Source organism: Gallinula chloropus (genome assembly GCF_964237585.1).
Source record: "Gallinula chloropus genome assembly, chromosome: 2".
Classification (NCBI taxonomy): Eukaryota; Metazoa; Chordata; class Aves; order Gruiformes; family Rallidae; genus Gallinula; species Gallinula chloropus.
Window position 1 is genome coordinate 147,986,738 of NC_140086.1, and position 13,597 is coordinate 148,000,334.

The 13,597-nt window shown below is 39.4% G+C and overlaps 1 protein-coding gene across 3 annotated transcripts in view; it reads right to left on the bottom strand.

Annotated features, from left to right (window-relative positions):
- The window catches only part of ARHGAP12 (Rho GTPase activating protein 12), a gene marked incomplete at its 5' end in the record, with an annotated part of 69,858 nt that extends 57,314 nt beyond the window's left edge, over positions 1–12,544 (bottom strand). For all 3 annotated transcript variants that reach the window (XM_084260165.1, XM_084260163.1, XM_084260164.1), the window contains one exon: positions 11,876–12,544. In XM_084260165.1, coding sequence (XP_084116291.1) covers positions 11,876–12,544 — 669 coding nt within the window. The remainder of the gene's footprint in view (positions 1–11,875) is intronic.
- Between the last annotated feature and the right edge of the window lie 1,053 nt (positions 12,545–13,597).

The following is a 13,597-nucleotide window of genomic DNA, read 5'->3' on the forward strand; positions in this document are numbered from 1 at the left end:
TTCATATCACAGAGACAAGAGTTACAGGAGGGTTTTAAACGCTGAACTCTAAGAACACCCACGCGTACTTTAAATTTTACCATACAGAATCATCTATATTGAGCAGAAACTGAAGTTTTATGCTGCCTTTGTACCAAGGCGGTACAAAGCTTTTGGCTATAGAAGAAGAAAATGGAGTAGCAGCAAGAAGTTACAAAAAAATCAATCATCAAAAAGCCTCTGATCATAAAGCATGCCTTTCCGGAGACGCTAAGCATAACAAACTCCTATGAAAGGTCTGCAACTTGAAAAGGACTTGGAACACACAGCTGTTTGATATGCTTGTGACAGGTTGTTTCCATGGACATCTTTCTCCACAAAAACCTTGCCTCTAGCATCAGGGAAGCTTACAGATGGTACAAAAGTCACTTTCATACAGCAGTCACCATTTTTAACATACATAAACATCACGTCAACTAACAGGTAACCTTTTAAATGGTAAAATTAAAATGAGATGTTAAGCTCCCATTTAGTCATTTAGCTCATTATCAAAATGGATAGTCTAAAATTTCATTGTTTTAACATCAAAACTCATTTTCACCTGGTAGGTTTCAACCAAAATAAAACAGATTAGACTTTCCTGTCTTTACCAGCCACCGCTCTCCGTTCCAGACCACCCTTCACTAAATCTGCATTCCAATCCAGTATTCCCACATTTACTGTGTGACACTGAATTTAATTAGTGGGCTCCACGACAGACAGCAACATTTTTGTAAAAGGTGAAAGACAAAGTCACTGTTACAACCACCTAGAGCAGAGACTGCAATTTAATTTCCAAAGGAGATTTTGGTATTTTAGGATACTGCATCTTTTTGACATCCTTACTGTCTCCCAAACCCCTGGAAAGGGACATTCCACCAGCATTCCTGTAGTAAATGAACATTACAGCAAAAAGCAAGGGGGGAGGGGGGAAGGGGGGAAGTATGACAAATAAAATGAATGCATTTCTTGTTTTCTTAATACCTTAGATGTGTTTTGTGCTTAAAACCCCTCTGACCAGGAAAAATACTTCTGATTTTGGCATGTGCAGAAACCAAGTTCATGGCCCTGCTGGAAATGCATAGTAAAATTAAATTCCCATTAAAAACTGAGTTCTTAATGGGACTAGAAGCTGGCTGTTTATGCACTGTCACCCCCAGTTTACATATCTACTCAGCCATTTACTTTACATGTTAAAGTTTCCAAATAAACCATAAAAATCCCACCCATATTGGTATCCATCATTTATATTGGGGGCTGCATGTGGAGATACAAAGAATTAAGAAAAAAATGCTGTTAAGTTCTTCTAAATTCAGATGCTGCTGCCTCCACAATATACATGCTGCAGCACACAATCAAAACTTTTAAGTTTTGTTAGGGCTGACTGAACTCATGCTCAAATCAAGCATTTATGCATTCCAGTGACTGAAGACAAAGAACATGTACTATTACATCACGCATAACATTTTCTTCTGGTAACGAAGGAACAAGTAGAGGCCAAGTCTCATGCCAGACGAGACATATGCACACAAGAGTTTCAGTCAAGCCTTGAGTTTAAAAATCTGCCTTAAGAGACATAATAGGATGAACAAAGCATTAGTAGTTGGCACATTTACATACGAGTTATTTCAAAATCTGAGCAAAGTAGGAATATTTCCTTTAGTAGCTGTTCAAGACCACACAAAAAAGAAGCCAGTAAGTAATTATGCCATGGTGCTTCTGAAATATTTTTAATCCTCAACTTACAACTGAGCTAGAGTAGGCCACGTTCACTCTATTTTAACATCGTGATCCCATTTTGCAAAAGTGTACCAAACAGTACAATGAGTATTATTAGAAATACATCCAATCCAAGAAGTTAGAGGAGTTTTTTTAAGATCACTTTTTAGTTTTGAGGGGGTTTTTTTACTGCTAGGCACACAATTGCACATTTAGAGACTCTCAAAATCCCAGCAATTCTCAGCAACAGGCTAAGTAATGCTTACAGCAGAACTAAGCAAAGCAATAAAAGGTTGCTTCCCCCCCTCCCCCTTACAACAATTAAAAAACAATTTGACTGTATTTCTTTGTCTGTTTCTCTCTACTTGCAGACAGTTTGCTGGCACCCAGTTTCAGAGCAGAAAGCATTAAACATTCAGCCCTGCATTTCTGCACTTTCTTCCCCTTTATTTTCCTTACACTAGCAAGAATTTCTTTCACTTTTAAGAATAGCTATTCCTGTAACTGAGTATCCAGAGTAAACAATATTTCTGCCATTTAATTTTCTGTTTTACCTTTATGACAGATGTTAAATTAAATCTGCAACTGCTACTTTACTTCAATAAAGTTAAATATTAAACCAGCATATGTTTTTTTCAGATGGAAGTTAAGGTGATATGAGTTAGTAGTTGTGGGATTTTATTTACTTCACAATTCTGAGGCTGCACTCAAGCCCAGATCCAAGCATATCAAGGCCAACGCTGAAGCCTGGTCCTCAGCACTCCAAAATCACAGTTTGTACCATAATACATGGTGGGGAAAAACAAGCAGTTTATGGACAGATGGTAAGGAATCACTGGGAGATGATTGCACCAGAGTGGGATAAATGTATGGAATTCCTTAGACCACCTATGGATGCAACATTTAAATACAGCACTTTTAAGCTGCACTCAGAAGCTTCCCTCGGAAATCACTGACAAAGAAATTGTCAGTGTAACATCTTCCTACCCCACAATGTTCTCTTTATCTGTCTCATTAAACAGCATGCCAAAGACACGCAGCAGCTAGAAAGCAGCCCAACAGCTTTCATAAATGTTGCATGTGGTATCATCACACCATAAGCTCGGAAAAAATCTGCTGAGGTCTTAGAGCTTTACAGAGCAAGAAAAGAATAAAAGAGTTTAGAGCCAGATTTTAGCAAGGCAGTTGGGATTTGGGTTTTTCTGGTTTTCCAGTAAAATAAAAAAGTACAAGTACATACCCAGGTTTTGCTCAAGTGACAACAGTGACTTGTGAATCAGAAAAAAGCAAAAAGGGACATGACACGATTTTTACACATACAGTTAACCAAGAAGTAAACAAACTCAAAGGGAAATTTACACCTTGATGCATGACACCCCACAACCTGCTGGAGGAATAAGTGTTCTCAAACTTGGGAAGAGAAGGGGCTGAGACAGGGCTCTCCTTATGAGAACAGTATGAAAGAACAACAAGAAAAATATTTCTAGTTTTACTTCCCTCGCCTTAAATGTCCTCTTTTCTCAGGCAGTCACATGGAGAACAGAACCCTTCACACTTGCAAAGGCAAGAGGAAGAAACACAAGTAAAGCTGGAGACTGCAGCTTGTTACTGCAAGGGCTGTGGCAGACAACAGACGAGGATCTGCCACGGGCACAAGAGCTGAGCATGGACACAGGCTGAGCTCAGCAACTGAACGAGCAAAGGGCTGGAAGGACAACACTGCCTCTTCTCCAAGAGCACAGGCTCCAGTTCCCCACCCAATGCAAGGCAGGCAGGGAGCTCAGCTGCAAAAAGCATGCCTGGGAGGAAGCGATGAAGTCCTCTGGCATAGCCTGTGGGTGTGAGCACTCAGGAGTGACACATGTTATGGTATGAAAAGTTCAGGGCCTTAGGGGAGTGTGAAGATGTCATTAAATGTCAGAGTGCAGCACCTGAGACAGATGATTTGGAAAAGTCAGTCAGAACAAACAGACCCAGTTGGAGGCATAAAAAAAAAAAAAAAAGAAAGGAAGAAAAAGAACAACAATACCAATGAGGACATTTCATGCAGTTTTTGTGAAGAACTTTAAAGTTGGCAGTTGTGCTCTATGAAATGCAAGGCAAGACCAAAGAGCTATCAAGAAACAGAACAATGACCCCTGATTTGTTTTCGTGTATATATATAATTATATACATTATATGTATATACATACACACAGTCCTCTGTGTCTGAAGTACAATGCAGTTATGCATGACAGCCATCTATTAACTCTTTGAATTGGATGCAGACAGACAGGAATTGATATGGAAGTGCCAAGCATGTTGAGAGATCATTGGCAGAGCAGGGTGGGGAGCACCTTTATTCAGCTTCAACAAAAGCAATCAAATCCAAGTCACTCCAGAACCTCGTATTTAGTGTTACAACACTTTTACTGTGGATAAAGCTTCTTCTAAATACTTAAAAGAAAAAAAAAATTGTTATGCACAACATAGCAGAAAGTTTCTATTGTGGCATGAATCATTTCTCAGTAACATCCTGGCATTCTGTCAAGCTGTTTAGGAAAGAAATGTGTATACAAGACTATTAGATGTGTTGAACAACCAGGTGAGACTCAATAAAGTTTGTTAACAGTATTTTTGGTTTTATCAGACATAGTATTTTGTCAGAGTGTCTTTACATTAGTAAATGTGTTGCAGAAGTTCCATCACATCAATGACACTGAAGAGGCAAGGATGGCCTCCACTCCATCACATTCGCAGACTTCACACTGGACTGCTTGTGACTATTCAAGCTGCGATAAAGGAGTACCTATGGTCTCTTGACATACTTGATCACAATACTGCTTAAGCCAGCACCACTCCATCTCCAGTGCTGTACCAGCAATAAATATTTGCAGAGCCAGGTGGTGACTGGAGCAGCAAAGTGATTCAGCTGAACAATAATAACCCAGGAAGGAGAGAGACGGCAACTGCGTACACTCAATAGCACCAGAAAACATATGTTTAATTCTGCTCTTCAGCACCACCTACAAACATAATACAGGGAAGCTACTTAATTTAACTAGACAATCCCAAGATCATCCAGAAGCCCAAGGCAAACCATTAAAAAAGGGGAACAATTAAAACTGTGTTAATTAAACTCAAAACATGACACGTAATTTCATATTTAGATAGGAGGCAGTAAGTTCTAATCATGAATTTGATTACAAACAGTTGATTACAAAAAGTTGAAGCCAGATAAAATAACATCAAAGCCTAACATAAGCAAAAAGCTCAATTCATTCAGACAGCTCCTCAACTTTTAGCTTTCATTTACAAAACTTTCATCACCTGGAGAACCAGAATTAATGGAAATACAGACTCTGACACCTATGCCAGTCTTCAGAGCATCACTGTACACAAGGGTTCACAAATGAAAAGACAAGATGAGCAGATAAAAATTGTTGAAAGAGGAGGAAAGAATACCAGATGACTTTACTTCCCAACAATCTCTCAGCCATTTCAGCATCAAGAATTACAGTATCAACATAGAAATCAGGAGTTCTCTGTACACAGCACTAAATGTGCACCCACTAGCATGTAAGGCTTTTGCAAAGCCTTCACATGGGAACTATTCCATGTCTCTGTTCATTCTTTACACTTCTTCTATGCCACTTCCAGGACTATTGTCTCCTTTTCACGACAAGAGAGGCCAGTAACTGCGTGCTATTTTAAATACGTAAATAGCACAGAATTAGAGTTCTGCATTTTTTCTTTTGCTGTTTCCTACCACTGACATTCTCCATGCTTGACTGCTCCTCCGCTTCAGCTAGCACTTTCAAACAACGAACGATCTAAAAAGTTACTCTTTGCCAAGAACTAGCTCAGAAGTCACATTAAGACAGACTAAACTCAGAATTGGTTAGCATAATCCATGTAACCCAGTTACTCACCATCACAAAAGTCTTTCAAAAATTTTCAATTCTTACTATCCGGAAAGATTGTTCTATCCAAAAGTCTTGTCCTTTAGCATTAGAACAGCCCCTCACAGGGGCAAAACCTGTGTCTCCATATGGTTTTTAAATCAAACGTATCCAGCAAGGCACGTCAGAGAAGTATCAGCTGTTTAGGTACTAGATACACATGGATTTTACTTCCCTATTTTTTTTAAGCACAAATGTCTACTATTCCAGAGAGAGCTGCCTAAAATAAAAGCGTTTTGCATGCTATTCTACCCAGTCATATGGTCCCTACCTTTTTGTCTCACTGCTGTGAAACAAATGATACTTTCTTTAGGATTCTACAAAACAACAGCACCTTTATTCCACAGGCAAAGCACTGCGATACTAAACAACTGCCTAGACAGTAACTCAGTAAAGACACACCAAATGCAACTGTTTATACTCAAGTTATTTGCGAGAACAAGATATGATCAAGTATTCTCAAATGGGGTTTTGTTTATTGCAAAGCAATTTAAGTTTGTTCTGTGTCTGGAGGTTCCTGACTTAAACCTGACAGAAGCTCTGCCAATGGAGAAGCGAGTCCCCGGTACCTCCAGCTGCCTTCAGCTCAGGCAGCAGTCAGACAAAACACCCCGTTCCTTTTCCTGGGGCTGCTGTTCTGTTTCTGCATTTCCCCCACCATCCAGATCCTGCCGCCACCCCTGCTGAGGGTGGTATTTTGCACTGCTTCAAAAGAAAAGGCAGGTGGGACAGCAGGCACCACAACTCAGACTGCACACTAGAAATTGCGCTTTGGAAGATTTTTTTTTTTTTAATTTAAAAGTTAAAAAGAAAAAAATCAATTCCATGGCTGTTACTCCTTAAGCAATGCAGCTTGAGCTCCATTTGAGCTTGCAAGCAGTTCTATCAGGATGAAAGGCACAGGTTTATTGATGTAAGCTGATGCCTTGGAAGTTCCACTTTTATCTTTGCATGAAATTAAAGCAGGTAAGGGTGAAAAGTCAGAAGACTATGCCAGCACTTGCAGAATTCTAACAGTACTCTAGATATTTGTTTCCATTCTGAAAGCACCATGTGAAATCGCGTGTACCCAGCAGGTCCGTAGCTTGATACTCAGCTGAGCATTCAGACACCAGCATTAGGAAGAGCCAACTTGTCTCCCAGATTATGAGTTTTTGCCAGTTGCCTCAAACAGAGAATACTTGTGTTTGCTTTGGGGTTTCTTTTTGGTGGTTTGTTGTGGGTTTTGGTCTGTTTGGATTTTTTTAAAAAGAAGGCCAATCTGATTTACAGCAGAGAACTTCATAGGGGCGTACAGTCTGTAGGCAGTGTCAGTGGGACACAGTTCTTTCCTGGGCACCTAAACAGAGAGTTAGTTACTCAGACTAAAAGGGAAAACCATCTGTCTGTTAGCTGACTTATGTATCAAAAATACTGAGGCAAAGCCATCACAAAACAGCACCGCTGTAAAGTGAAACTATCCAGACTTGCTGTTACTAGGTAGAGGGAAAAAAAAGCACCAGGAAAAACTATTCCGTAAAGGTTCTGGACAGACAACATACGGAGTTGCCGATGTAACTCACAAAACATTTCAAGCTGTTTACGAAGATTCAGCAGGAATTACAAGAAAAAAAAAAAAAAAAAAAAAAGAAGAGTAGTCTTAATGTTTTACAAAATTCCCTAAATTATAAACCTTCTGGATCCTTGTCACTGAAAGTCATTCTTGGCCTCACTATAATGGGCATATTTGAGCACTTAACATCATTAGAATACTAAATGCTGGTTTTAAGGAGTTAAGAACTTAAAAATATGGTACTTAAAACAATTTAAAATGTTACATTATACATGCTACCATGAATTTGCAAACATGTTCATTTACAGTAAGAAAAACACCCTGTATAGATCGTGCTTCCTTCATACTGTCAAATGATGTATTCCATGTGCAAATGCATGAAATGGAATAGCATGAAATTTCTTATAATAGAAACATATTAATTCCAGGCCCCACAAAACCAGTAATAGCTAGCTATTTTAGAGGTTTAACTTTTGACCAACAAGGCAGTCTAACAATTTGGCACCAGTCTTTTTAACTAGGTGACAAAGTCAAGAACGCCAAGATCTGTAGAAGATGCACTCTCACACCGTCTACAGAAACACACACAAAAAAAAATCTTGTTTTTCTCAACTAAAAAAAGTTGCAGCAGTCCCACAGAAATTGCAGTGGTAAGAGAGAAAGATCTCTTTGCAAGATCTTTACTACTCAGAATTAATCAAAGCAAAACAGCCATCCTAGCGATAATCCCCTTTAGTGCTTCACAGTTTATGCAATAGTCAATTACTAAAGAGGATGAAAGACGGAACAATCTTTGCAAATAGGTCACTGTCTATATTTATAACGATTAAAACCTACCTGCTACTAAAAGTAACTTTTAATAAGCATAAAAAGCAACATTAAGACAGTGCTTGTATTTTACTCTTAAATATATCCTGTGTCTCCTATGACAGGAGAGGAGGTAACACTCATCAGAAATTATTATTTCACATAGGTTGTGCATTAGCATTGCTGAAAGCAAGTTTTAATTTCTGAAATTATTTTAGTCCAAAGTATCATCCTCACAGATCACACCTAACCAATCTTGACATGATCTCCTAACTTACCCAACTCTTTCCCTGTCTGTACTCCTCCTTTCAACGCTCATTAGTAGGTTTTACTTGCAAACATTGCCCAAAGCTCCTTCTCAAGACCATTTTAAATGTCTCCACTTCTGATTCAACTTTTCTTCCCTGTTTAGCCATGCCAAAAGCATGTCATTTATTTTTTTTCCTTCAGAACAATTACCAAGGGCTCTACTGCACGTTGCTGGGACCTCCTATCTGCTTCTTTAAGTGCTGTCCACCTCCTGCTACTGAGTTTTCCTCTTTCAGAATTTCCCTTTCACCACCATCTCTGGCCTCTCTGAGCAGTGTTTTCTGTCCTTCCTCTAGGACCAGGACAACACACCCAACAACATTTTCCTACAATTTTATTGAATTTCATTGATTCCCAGTTTCAAGCATCACCACTGTTCCAGTGACTCTTATGCCCAGCCCTGAACCATCTCATTCCATTCCTGTTCTACCTGCAGCTACTGTCTGCACCAGAGATTTCAGATCTGGTCGAATTGGAGCTTGTTTCCTCACAAGCCCTACTTCCTCTAATTACCTCCTGCCTTCCTCCAGCTCCAGTCCATAAACACTAGATTGCTACAATGCCCTATGCACCAGTGTCCCTGAATAGTTGGAATTCCATTGCATAAAATGTCAGGAATATTCATTACTCAGCCCTGATCTTTTTATTGACCAGATGCTTGCTCACATCTTCATTAGTAAATTCTGCACACACTGTCACCTCTTTCATTTCATCTAATACTTCAGCTGCTAAATTTCCTTCCTTTATGCAGTACTTGGGAGACTCTGGATCTTCCAGTATTTCCACAGCCAGCAAGCCCATGAGCTAGAGACTGTACAGCTGCAGAACCTGCACTTCATTACTGGGAATGAGGAGGAGGATGATCTTCAGAGAATAATGTAACCACCTCCTAGAAAAATCTCATACATCTGTACTCAGGATACAGAAAACACACTGACAGCTAGGCTAGGGCTGGATAATGTCACCTCAACTCCCCCCAAAAAATCACCTACACGAAGATATTATTATTGTTAATGTCATTCTATCTTCTAATCCGACAAATTTAAGAGAAAACACCTGTAGCTTGGAGTTTATTGTAAGGCAGGCTGCATAAAACTGAACTCCCCAGCAGGCAGGGGTGGGAGAACTACAGTGAATCTTGTGAAGTGAAATCCTGTTTGTGTGTGAAAGCCGGGAACTTGATGTTCTCACTGCAGACCAAGAGCCATAAAACCAGCTTTCTGAGCCATTAATTTCTGCACAGCTGATTTCTGCTAAACAATGCTCATTATTGAAAGAATTCTTAAAAAACCGCAAGGCTGTTCTGACGAGAAGGCTGGTGCTGAGAACATGGACACTGAGCTCGCAGTGACATCAGTGCTACTGCTGATTTAATCCCTGTGGCTGCTGAACGTCAAACGTTCCCATTGTGTCTGAAGAGCCTGCGATTGCGCACCATGAGATTAAGTTACTTCCCAGTTTAAAATAAGACAACTGCAAGGCGCAGCAAGGAGCCCCCGCATCCTGCTCGCCCAAGCCCGAGATAAGGACGAATTGTTCAGGAACATGGGTCAGAAACTGCTGGGCTTTTTTCCATGGCCAAAGTGTAGCAGGTGTGGGATTTGTAATTTTTAAACAACGTGAAAACTCCCATCTTCAGACCTTCCGTAACGCAGTGAAGTCTGCAAATACACACAGAGCTGCCTGACTTGAATCCAAGCATGAACAGGTTGTAGGGTTGAGTCAAGTGTATTGGGGAGAAAGGTGAAAAGCCTTAGTGTCACTGCAGCAATGGTCACAAAGTCCGGTGGAAACTGAGCAGCAGGGCACTTATTTCTCAGTGTTTGACAAAAGACACCTGGGTAACATTCATGTCATCTACCTTAGAGAAGTTTGATGCATCAAACAACAGTCAACACAGCAGAAGGAACTGTCTTGACATACAATATAAGCCTTAGAGTGGTAAGTTATTTAAAGCAGGATATATTTCCTAAACATTCCTTAGTATTTTCATTATTTGTTTGGCAATTACTGTGGCAGCAGACGGGCTACTACACATGCTTCTAAAATCAATATACAATAATTATTTTATCCTTCCAAGTTTAAAGTGGCTCATATAAACTACAGTGAGCTAGGACACAGCTATAAAGAAAGCGCAAGAAAACTCAATCTTCACACTGCATAAGAAATTAATAATAAAAAAATTTAAATTCAGTAATCATATTTAATCATTGGGGGGGTAAAAATAAAATTATCATAAAATATACAAATATTAGAGGCATGAAGTCCCATAATTAGGGAAACTTCAATTTCAAGAATGAGGCCAAAAGTAGAAAAATTACTTAAAGTATTTCAGTAAATATATGATCTCATACAGTTCAAGACTACATAAACCACCCAATCGATCTTGGATCTTTAAGATCTTCCCACACTTCCTCATTACGTAAGCAGCTTTGTCTTAGCTGGGTCTCATTAGCAAAGTACTGATTCCCAGCTCTCCGTGATAAGATTTTTTATTTCTAAAGCGAGCATTAACTTTTATTTCAATACCACATTTGGCTCCTTTGGTACTCTGAATACAAGCTGGCAAGCAGCATTTACTGTAACAGTTTGTACCCAAGCAACAACAGCTTCACATCACAGAGCAAGAAAGTTCAAGGCTGGGAAGCTTTTAACCTTCAAAACTTAAAACATGCCCCTACACAAAGAGGAGAAGGTGGGGGAACTATCTACATATATAATTGGGTATGTACACATACATCATTGGTTCAAGAGCAAACCTGGATTACAATAGACTAATCAACTTGGTTACCCATACCAGATTATCCAAGTCAGAGTGCTAACGTTGTGCTGGAGGTGGGGAAGGCCTGTTAGAAAAAGAAATTAAAAAGCAAGAGGAACCCCTTTACCAAGGAGAAAGGCCATCCATGCTCAATTTTAGCCTGAAGTGGGAGTACATCATTCCTGAAATTCTTCCAAATTAATTAACAAACTCACATTTTGAGTTTTAATCCAGAGTAAAGTTGTGAGAAGCGGAATTGGCAAGGCTGACTCATTACAAGAGTCTACAAATAAAATAATCAAGACCGAAAACAAGCTCTACCATTTTTAAGCTATTAAACCCACGAATACATCCACTTATAGCTCTTACGCTATCTACACATGTACTCAGGAAAAGCTGACAGTAACTAGCACTACCACCTTATTTCAACAAGCTAAGGAGGGAGGAGTTCCTGCAGTACGCTCCCTTCCTCTGGAAGAAAATATAACCCCAAATCAGTGTCATACCAAAGCAATCTTAATAAAGAAAGAACAAAAGTATTCTTCTGTAATGTTCAATCAGAGCTTCATGTAAATGCAATTAATCCCCAAACCAAAGTATTTCTGCAAGGAATAGAGCTACCTAAATACCATCAGCTATTTAGGTTGCAATAACCTGCTCACACTGAGATAAATTCACCTAGTTGAAGTATCTTATTACACCAAGCAATTATGGCAATAAGGAAACAAAACCACACACAACCCTACACAGACCATTTTTTAACCTTACCTGCACTTGTTCTGTGGAGCTACTACTGAGTTCATCTCCAGACTCGGAATCTTGGTGAATTTTTTCTGAGCCTTCTCCTGCTGAATCACAAGATTGTTCATGCAAAAAGCTGGTCTTCTCTATTTCCAGGAACTCTGGACATGGGAAATGTCCCATGGAGACGGTTCTATACTGATTGGAAACCTTGGGAGATTGCAACTCATTGTTTAGTTTTCCATTGTTTTGGGTAAGGTCCAGACTTAAACCAAGAGTTTGAGCAGGGCTACAGTTCGGTCCCAGATTTTGATTGGCATCTCGAACTAAGCAAGACACTTGAACAGGAGAAGATTTTCCAAAACTAGAAAGCTCTGGGGACTTATTCACATTTTCTGTTGATCTCTGTAATCCATGTGTCAACTTCAGAGCATTATTTGGCAGCATGCTTGCCTGCTTAATGGGTGGCATCAGCGCTTTTCGTGGTATTTCCTTCACGTACTGTGCTGGCACATAAAAAGGTTTGGAATTTTCATCTCTTTTGACCTGCCACCAATCATCGTTTGTCTTTTTCACTAAGATGTATTTCTCCCCTTGCTTAATCACAATTTTCTTGTCCTTGGCCTCATACTCATAGTCGTACTCCACTTCAATATACAACTGTCCTGGGAGGATCTTCCCACCTTTATCAGCCATTTCTGTTTGAAAAGATTTCACCTTTTCAGGGCAACTGTAAGCCACATTCTGTTTCAGGAGTGCTATTTTCCTGTTAATAATCAGAGCTGTGAGGAAGAAAAAAAAAAGTATATGTAATAAAGTAATTGTTTAAGAGAACTTCAGAGGAAAATAATGTCAAAAATAATCTTGCCTATTCCATTTATGCCCATCTCAGAGTAATTAATTGATGGACACCACAGTATTTTCAGCTACTTTTCTCAGTGATAAAATAGAAAAGCAGCAGAACCTTAAGTCTCCTATTCACACAAGCCTCCCACTATCAAGTGGCTCATTAACCTGTTGTTTCTATTACTAAATAATGTTGATTGATCATCGGAGAGGGAGGGGGCTGGGGGGGAAGGGAGGGGGGACGACGGAGGGAGTAGTCTGAGTCAATCCATGGTAGTATGAGACAAAAGGACAACCATTTCCAAGATACTTTGGTTTCAGTGGTATAAATTCTGCCTATTTACTTTGCTCTTAGAGAGCTTTTTGTGGTATGCACATTACAGAAAACCTGATCTAACACAAACAAAGGGCTAAAACACAAACAAAAACCCCAACAATGATGAAACTGGACTATGAGCCAAAACCAAACATGGATAATGCATGAAAATTTTGAGAAGTACTTTCAGCATCTTATAATGCAGGCAACCACCACTGTTATCCACACCCATGAACTACAAGTTCTATTCAATCATACAGCATCAATTTCACAATTCGAGAGCAGATAACTATCAGTTTTGCCAACTTTTGCTGAACACACCACAGGAAATTAACACGAAAGACATGATTTCTTAACCTTGAAAATCAAAACATGTAAGTAAAGGGGAAGACCTACAGCATTCAAATAGAACGTAGGAGAAAAGTAAAGTGCTGCCGTGTTTAATCTTACACAGATTAACAAATAAACCTTTTTTTTTAAAAAATGCATGTTTCATGAATGAGAAGAAATATGCAGAAACTTGCAGGTCTGCAAGTTAAGACTCTGTGATGAGCTCTGTCGTGTTTATTCTGCCACAGAGCGGAACT